This window comes from Quercus robur, chromosome 7 (genome assembly GCF_932294415.1).
Source record: "Quercus robur chromosome 7, dhQueRobu3.1, whole genome shotgun sequence".
In the NCBI taxonomy this organism is placed as follows: Eukaryota; Viridiplantae; Streptophyta; class Magnoliopsida; order Fagales; family Fagaceae; genus Quercus; species Quercus robur.
Genome location: NC_065540.1, coordinates 44,331,929 through 44,339,624, shown reverse-complemented (window position 1 = coordinate 44,339,624; position 7,696 = coordinate 44,331,929). Strand labels below are relative to the sequence as shown.

Below are 7,696 nucleotides of genomic sequence, written 5' to 3'. Positions count from 1 at the left end.
AAAACCCAAAAAATTCATAAAAATTCAAAAAGAAAAAAAAAAATTCAATTTACAGTTACGGTATTGTAACAGATCTATAAAAAAAAAATGCAGAGATCGTTAACGTCTTTGACGAAAGCGCGTGGGTTCTGCACGAAGAAACCGGCGGCGGCGGCGGCGGAGAAGGTCGTAGCCTCCGTACTGTTCGAGAGGCTTCCGGTTGTGATCCCTAAGATCGACCCTGTCGTTTACGCCTTTCAGGAGTTCTCGTAAGTCTCTGTTTCAATCTACCATTTCTCCAACATTAATAATGCGTTTTAGTAACATATTTTGAGCACCAAACCTTTCTGATTCTAACATTCATTTTTTTTTTTTTGGGTTTTAGGTTTCGGTGGCGACAGCAATATCGACGTAGATATCCAGATGAGCTTTTAGATAAGTCTAATTCTAGGTAAGTTCTGTTTTTCCTTTTTATTAGAATCTCTAGCTCAATATATCAATTTCAGCTTTAACTCATTTTCTTTTCAATGGTTTCTAATACAATTGCTAGTTATTGATTGATATCTCAGATTTACAATATGTATTTCTTTTTTTTCTTTTTTGGGTGCCAATCTTATTGTCATTGTTATCTTTGGTATATTTAATGCTAGTATATAAACCATTGTTTCATATTTTTGAAAATAAAATACACTCATTCATCTGAAAACAATGCTATACACCCAACAATATTTTATTTTATTTTTTTGGGCAAATTGTTGAGTTTGAAAAAAAGAAAAAATACACATGGCCAACTCTAACTAATCTGTTAAAGATTCATAAACGAACTGAAAAAATTGGGAATGGGGCTTGTTGTTGTTGAGTTTGCAGACTGTGATTAGTGCAACATCACTTTTACTAAGACCATTAGTGACATCATTTTTATTGTACTCTAATACAACATATCACAATAGCAATTGTGAAATTTGCCGTCACTTATTGAATGTCAAAATTCTGTTGGATGAAAGACACCTTGTACCATGGGGAATGGTGTAGCTCTAAGTAAAAAAAGTATATGTTTGGCATTTTTAGAATAATTGTTAAATGATTGAATTCACAATTTCTTATCAGTTTAAAATTTTGGGACAAGTGTTAGTATATTAGGAGTTACTGGGGTGCCTCAAAAGGGGTAATTAAGCTTTTTTGTTGCTTAATTGAGATTAGGTGACTTGATTTACTGCTTTATGGCTGAAACATTGTCTGAAATCTGTAAGACTGTAAGTCTTTGTCTATATTCTGCTTCAAGAACTCTGGAAAGAGTGTTTCGGTCATGATACATTGTATTGCTCTTTGTGTGAATCTAACAATTTGCATATCTAGTTAGGGAGAATGTTAATTTCTTGTGTTATGTTGAAGACATCAATCAGTAAATTTTATACTTGCATTGCTGATCCATTCTTTCTTCTTGCAAACTACTTGTGTAAGACTATGCTTGTATGTCATAGTTTACTGGTTATATATGCACACTCTATCCATCTCATATAGATGCAGTAGAAGTTGCCATGTTTTTACCCCGTTTGAACAACTTTATGTATGCAACTGAATTTCATGAACAGGGGAAAAGGTGAATACCAAATGGATTATGTACCAGCTCCACGGATCACTGAAGCTGACAAAAAGAATGATAAGAAGTATGAAGCAGATTTTTTCTCCCCTTGTTAATTCCGGATGAATTTCTTTGTTTTCAACTTCTTTTGTTCGCCTTTTATAATGATTATGGGGGGTATATTAGCAATATGTAACAAATATGAAATTTTTTATATAGAAGTCATTGATCTTGTGAGGATGTTACATACAATGATATTAATTTAAACCTAGATCTCTAATAGCTTCTGTAATTTGGTTAAGAACTTAAAAAAAATGTAGTTTACATAATTGATACAAGTCAATTTATGCGCAAGTGTGTAACCCTAGTCCCAATATTACATAATTGCTTTCACCTTTTCCTTTACTTGAAGCAAAATCATCTCTTAGTGTGATTAGCATAAGGCCTTCCTAAATAGATTCATGTCTTGATATGATTGATGGAAAGTCTTGTGATAGGCATAGTAAAAGCACTGACATAATTTTCCTTTATATAGCCAAGTTATTTAATAAAAGCAATAATTTATAAACTTGTTTATAATGTCTGTATGTGCATGTATACATATTTAAAGATCAAATCACTTGAGGTGTGAGGGTGGTAATGAGGGAGCCTATATCCTTCTCGCTAATTGTTGAAGATCGGGTGAGAAATTTGTGGAAAGATCTTAGTGTTTTAGAGTTGACAGAGGATAGTCGAGTTTTATTGGAGGAGGAAAGGCTGGAATTGGAGAGAGTTCGAGGCGAATTAGAAAAAGCTACTTTGATGGAGGAAATCTGTTGGAGGCAGAAGTCTAGAGTCCTTTGTATTAGAGAAGGAGACAAGAATACCAAATTCTTTCATCGTATAGCTAACTCTCATAGGAGATTTAATTCCATTGATAGGCTTATGGTGGATGGAGATTTGTCTTCCGATCCGGAGGCTATAGCAAGTGCTATTTCTCATTTTTATAGGCAACTATATACTGAAAATGTGGCTCATAGACCTTTACTAGATGATGTGGAGTTCTCTTGTATCTCGGAGGAAGATGCCTTTTGGCTTGATAGGCCATTTGATGAGGATGAGGTGTTTGGGGTGATTAGCGATTTTAAGGGTGATAAGGCTCTTGGTCCGGATGGCTTTTCCATGGCATTCTTTCAGTCTTGCTGGTGTATTTTGAAGGTTGAAATTATGGCAGTGTTTCAAAACTTTCATTCTCAAGTTGTGTTTGAGAAGAGCCTTAATGCTTCTTTCCTTGCTCTTATTCCCAAAAAGGTGGATGCTGTGGAGATCAAGGATTTTCAGCCTATTAGTTTAGTTGGTGGGATTTATAAGATTATTTCTAAGGTGTTGGCCAATCGGCTTCGAAGGGTGGCTTATTTCAGATTCTCAGAATACTTTTGTGAAAGGTAGACAGATCTTGGATTCCTTTTTAATTGCTTTAGAATGTATTGATAGTAGATTGAAGACAGATGTTTCAAGGGTGTTGTGTAAGTTGGATGTGGAGAAGACGTATGACCATGTGAGTTGGGGTTTTTTAATGAATATGCTTCAGCACTGTGGGTTTTCAGAGAAATTGAGAAAATGGATAATGTGTTGCATCTCAACTGTTAAATTCTTCATTTTGCTCAATGGTAGTCCTTCTGATTTCTTTGGTAGCTCTTGGGGGATTCGGCAAGGGGACCCCTTGTCTCCGTTGCTATTTGATATTGTTATGAAGGCTTTGAGTCATATGTTGGATGTGGTGGCTATTTCTAGACAGTTCTCAGGCTTCTCTGTAGGTAATACGGCTGGTAACTCGGTGATGGTGTCTCACCTTTTATTTGCTGATGACACCTTTATTTTTTGTGATGCTGATCCTACGCAAATAGCTAGTTTGAGGGAAATTCTGGCTAGATTTGAGGAGGTCTCAAGCTTAAGGATTAACTTGGGAAAATCTGAGTTGGTTCCTATTGGTGTGGTGCACAATATGGATGTTCTGGTGGGGATGTTGGGTTGTAGGCAATCCTCTCTTTCTTTGAAATATTTGGGCCTACCGTTAGGTGCTAAATTTAAGGAGTTGCCAATCTAGAATCCCATTTTGGAGAAGATGGAGAGGAGATTAGCTGGGTGGAAGAGGTTGTATTTATCTAAGGTGGGGTAAGGTAACTCTTATTAAAAGTACTCCTTCCTCTTTACCTACTTACTTTCTTTCCCTTCTGCCTTTACCTGGGAAGGTGGCTAATTGTATGGAGAAATTACAACGAGACTTTCTGTGGAGTGGTATTAGTGATGATTCTAAACTTCATTTAGTTAATTAGGTGAAGGTTTGTAAGCCGTTGCAGCTTGGAGGGCTAGGTATTAGATGCTTGAGGAGTTTTAATTCTGCCTTGTTAGGGAAATAGTTATGGAGGTATGGCATGGAGACCAATGCTCTATGGAGGAGGGTTATTGAGGTGAAATATGGGAATGATTGGGGTGGTTGGTGCACGAAAAAGGTGACCAATGCTTATGGTGTTAGCTTGTGGAGATATATTAGAAGTGGTTGGCTGAATTTTTCTAAACTCCTTCTGTATGATGTGGGGGATGGTACTAGAGTGAAGTTTTGGAAGCATGTGTGGTGTGGAGATTGTACTCTCCAAGAGGCTTTTCCGGAACTTTATTGTATTAGTAGGACAAAGGATTTTTTAGTAGCGGAGGTTATGTGTTGGTCTGGTGGGAGGATTCATTGGGATGCTAAATTCCGTCGTCCCCCACAAGATTGGGAACAAGAATCCTTTGATCTGTTTATGGATATGGTCTACTCTTCTACAGTGTAAGGGTTGGGTCCTGATCGGGTTTGTTGGAAGCCAGCTAGGTGTAGAGGTTTTGAGGTTAGAGGATTCTATCTTTCCCTCTACCCTCCTACCCTCTTATCCTTCCCTTGGAGAATGATATGGCATTCGAAGGTTCCTCCAAGGGTAGCTTTCTTTTCATGGTCTGCTTCCTTAGGTAAGATTTTAACAACAAATAAACTTCGCAAAAGACGTGTGCTAGTTCTTGATTGGTGCTATATGTGTAAGAGTTGTGGGGAGTCATTGGATCATCTTCTTCTTCATTGCCCCATAGCTTGCGAGTTGTGGTCGTTGGTGCTCTATTTGTTTGGTATCCACTGGGTTATGCCTCACAAGGTTATTGGGTTGTTTGAGTCTTGGCAAGGTATGTTTGGATGGCATCGTAACATAGTTTTGTGGAGACTTGTGCCTCATTGCTTGTTATGGTGTATTTGGCATGAAAGAAATGCTAGAAGTTTTGAGGGATGTGAACGCTCTTTGTTAGAGATTAAGTCTTTTTTTTTTAACACACTCTCCTCGATTGGAGTGTGGTCGTTTGTCATATTTCTTGTTCTACCCTTCCTGTTTTGCTTGATCGTTGTAACCTTGGTCCTTGATTTGTGTCCTCTTAGTACATTCCCAATGTACTCAGGTTGGCTGTTTCTCTTTGCTTAATAAAATTTTCGTTACTTATCAAAAAAAATATATATCCCCAGCACTATCTTCTACTAAAATAATTTCTAGAGGCCATATGTTGTTAAAGTTATAAGAGTAGTGAAATTCAATGTGGCTAATGGAAACTTGTTTTAATATTTTCATATGGATCACTGCAGTTTGATTCGCAAATTTATGAGCCCTTTTTTTTTGTCTTTTTCACCTTAGGTCACTACAGAGAGCACTTGACAGAAGACTTTATCTTCTTCTCTATGGCAAAGCAAGTGGAGCTCCTAGTGATAAGCCTGTCTGGCATTTTCCAGAAAAAGTTTATGAAACTGAGGAGACATTGCGTAAGGTGAGAGTTGCTATTTTTTTAGCTGCCTCTTCTTCCTTCTCTGTCTCTCCCTCTTTTCTTTTCTTTTCATATTAACTCTTACTGTTTGCAGTGTGCGGAGACTGCATTGGAATCTGTGATTGGAGACCTTTCCCACACATATTTTGTTGGAAATGCTCCGATGGGTCATATGGTTATACAGCCAACAGAGAATGAGTTAAACTCTCCATCTTTTAAGGTATATTTTCTTGATATTGGTTTTACTTTGCTCTAGCTTTTGCCAAAATGTATATGGCAGCATTATGGTTGCAATTCATGTAACTTATTGACTATTGATAATTGTTGCATCAATTTTAATCTTAAGCCCTGGATTGTTTTCTTGATTTGACAGCGATTCTTCTTCAAGTCCCAAGTGATTGCAACCAACAAGTTCAAAATTGGGAAGTGTGAGGATTTTGTTTGGGTGACCAAGGATGAAATTTTGGAATATTTTCCTGAGCAAGCTGAATTTCTTAACAAAATGATCATCAGCTAATTCAGCAACCAAATTTAATTTCCAATCCACACAGGTTGTTTTGAAATGATATTACTGATGAAATATGTATCTGTTATGGCATCATTTTTTGCAATACAAGCTGACATAGGATTAGGCTGCAGGATGCAGTTGAGGTTTCCTAAGGCAACAAATGGTTCAGCAATTAGGATCGTTTATTGATTCAAGTCCGATGCATGAACTAAGTTGCTTCTTTCTGCTGTTTTTGTATGTGCCTTCATCTCCCCCCCTACTGCAATAAGAAGATTACTCAAAAAAATTCAACTTATTGTAATTTATGCAATTTTTGTAGCCTGTCTAGGAGCCTCATTCTGCAAATCAAATGTGTATCATTTGGTGAATTGGTTTTTAATAACTCAAGTTGTGTCGGATTTTCATCGCTAGATTGTCCATAATCCCTAGTGGAGTTCGAGGGACAACTCTGATGGTAGGCTAGAATGCCTTGCAGGTGAACTAATCAGGAATGAATCTCCCCAATAGTAAATTGTGCACAGGAGCAGGCTCATTATCATGGATAAGGAATGAAAGCTTCTGGATTTTTTTATTTTTTCTTTTCATTATTTTTTTAATTTTTTATGGAACACAAATTATGATTCGTGGCGCGCTTTCATCAGCACACAAGCAAATGAATTAAGATGAACATGTATTCCTTGGTACACCAACAATGTTGAGATATACAGGGTGGGACATGCTTTCCCTGGTACACAAACAATGCTGAGATATACTGAGTTCAGATGTATTAAATTCGAGTGCTATCTATTTTGCAATTTTGGATCCCAAACACGCTTGTTCCTTACACCAGTTCACGGTGTAGGCTTCTGTCCTGGCACTGGAATACAAGACGGGGGTTATGGGATTGAATTGACAAAGTATAGGAGGAAGGCCAACCACCAGTCTACTCTAACCTAAAAAAGAAAAAAAGAAATAATAATAATAAACCTCTCAAATCTCAATGTTCAATTAACTGTTGGTTTAAGCGGCTGGGCTCTGATCCTGTGATCCATGTATCTTCCCTTTCATGGCCCGATGGTGGTTTTACCCAAAGCAACATAGTGTGCTTCTGAGAATTGTTGAAATTTTTTTTGCCTTTTCTCATTTTTTTAGCAAATAATTTAGCTTTTTAGTTTTTTTTTTTTAAATAAATAATCTTTTAGCATTTTGTAACACAATTAACATAAAAGTTACCAAAAACTATATATTATAATAAACACTATGCAAATAAGTTATAAAAAAATAAGTAATTTTCAATCGGACATTGGCTTTTTTCATGAGTGCCTACCCTTGAGAAAATGCATGGAAGAATTGTATTAGTAGTGTTTAAAATTTAAAAATGAACTATTTATCAAAATAGAATACCTTGAAATAATCCTAAAAGGGCTTCAAGGAATAGTTTAGTGGTAATGACATCCTTTATGAATTATAATGCTCTATGTATGTAGTTTGAAATCCACCACTCTAGTTCCCGACTGTCTACCTAACTAAAAAAAATGAAGGCAAATGTTAACAAGCATTGTGAGGTGTTTGTTAAGGTTGGACTAATGTGGATCTCACTTAATAAAAAAATTGAATAAATAGAAGAAAAATATATAAAATTGGTCCTACAGTTGATATTTCTTCTTCCTTATGAAACTGGCCCTACAACCTATAAAGCTGCTAAAAAAATGACACAAAGCTGAGGTTAACGCAACCCAAAAAAGAATAGAAAAAGAACTAGTCAAATCTAACTGCCGGATAAATAAAAAAGTAATAACTTCAACTTTGATACGTCATTTGCGTGAATTTTT

At 36.4% G+C, this 7,696-nt stretch overlaps 1 protein-coding gene across 2 annotated transcripts; it reads left to right on the top strand.

Annotated features, from left to right (window-relative positions):
- Positions 1 to 6,295, top strand: LOC126693586 (uncharacterized). Of its 2 annotated transcripts, XM_050389609.1 has the most exons (7): positions 1 to 248; positions 365 to 430; positions 1,572 to 1,646; positions 5,251 to 5,380; positions 5,472 to 5,597; positions 5,751 to 5,928; positions 6,017 to 6,295. In XM_050389609.1, exons 1-6 carry the CDS (start codon positions 88 to 90, stop codon positions 5,892 to 5,894), a joined length of 702 nt encoding a protein of 233 aa, XP_050245566.1. In that variant the 5' UTR covers positions 1 to 87; the 3' UTR covers positions 5,895 to 5,928; positions 6,017 to 6,295. The 2 variants fall into 2 exon arrangements, with proteins under 2 accessions (XP_050245566.1, XP_050245564.1); XM_050389607.1 differs by having other exon boundaries at positions 5,751 to 6,295.
- Positions 6,296 to 7,696: the final 1,401 nt, after the last annotated feature.

Coding starts and splice junctions, on each gene's coding strand:
- LOC126693586 (XM_050389609.1), top strand. CDS start 88: ATGCAGAGATCGTTAACGTCTTTGACGAAAGCGCGTGGGTTCTGCACG. Junction 431..1,571: donor TTAGATAAGTCTAATTCTAG/GTAAGTTCTGTT, acceptor TTTCATGAACAG/GGGAAAAGGTGAATACCAAA. Junction 5,598..5,750: donor TAAACTCTCCATCTTTTAAG/GTATATTTTCTT, acceptor TTGATTTGACAG/CGATTCTTCTTCAAGTCCCA.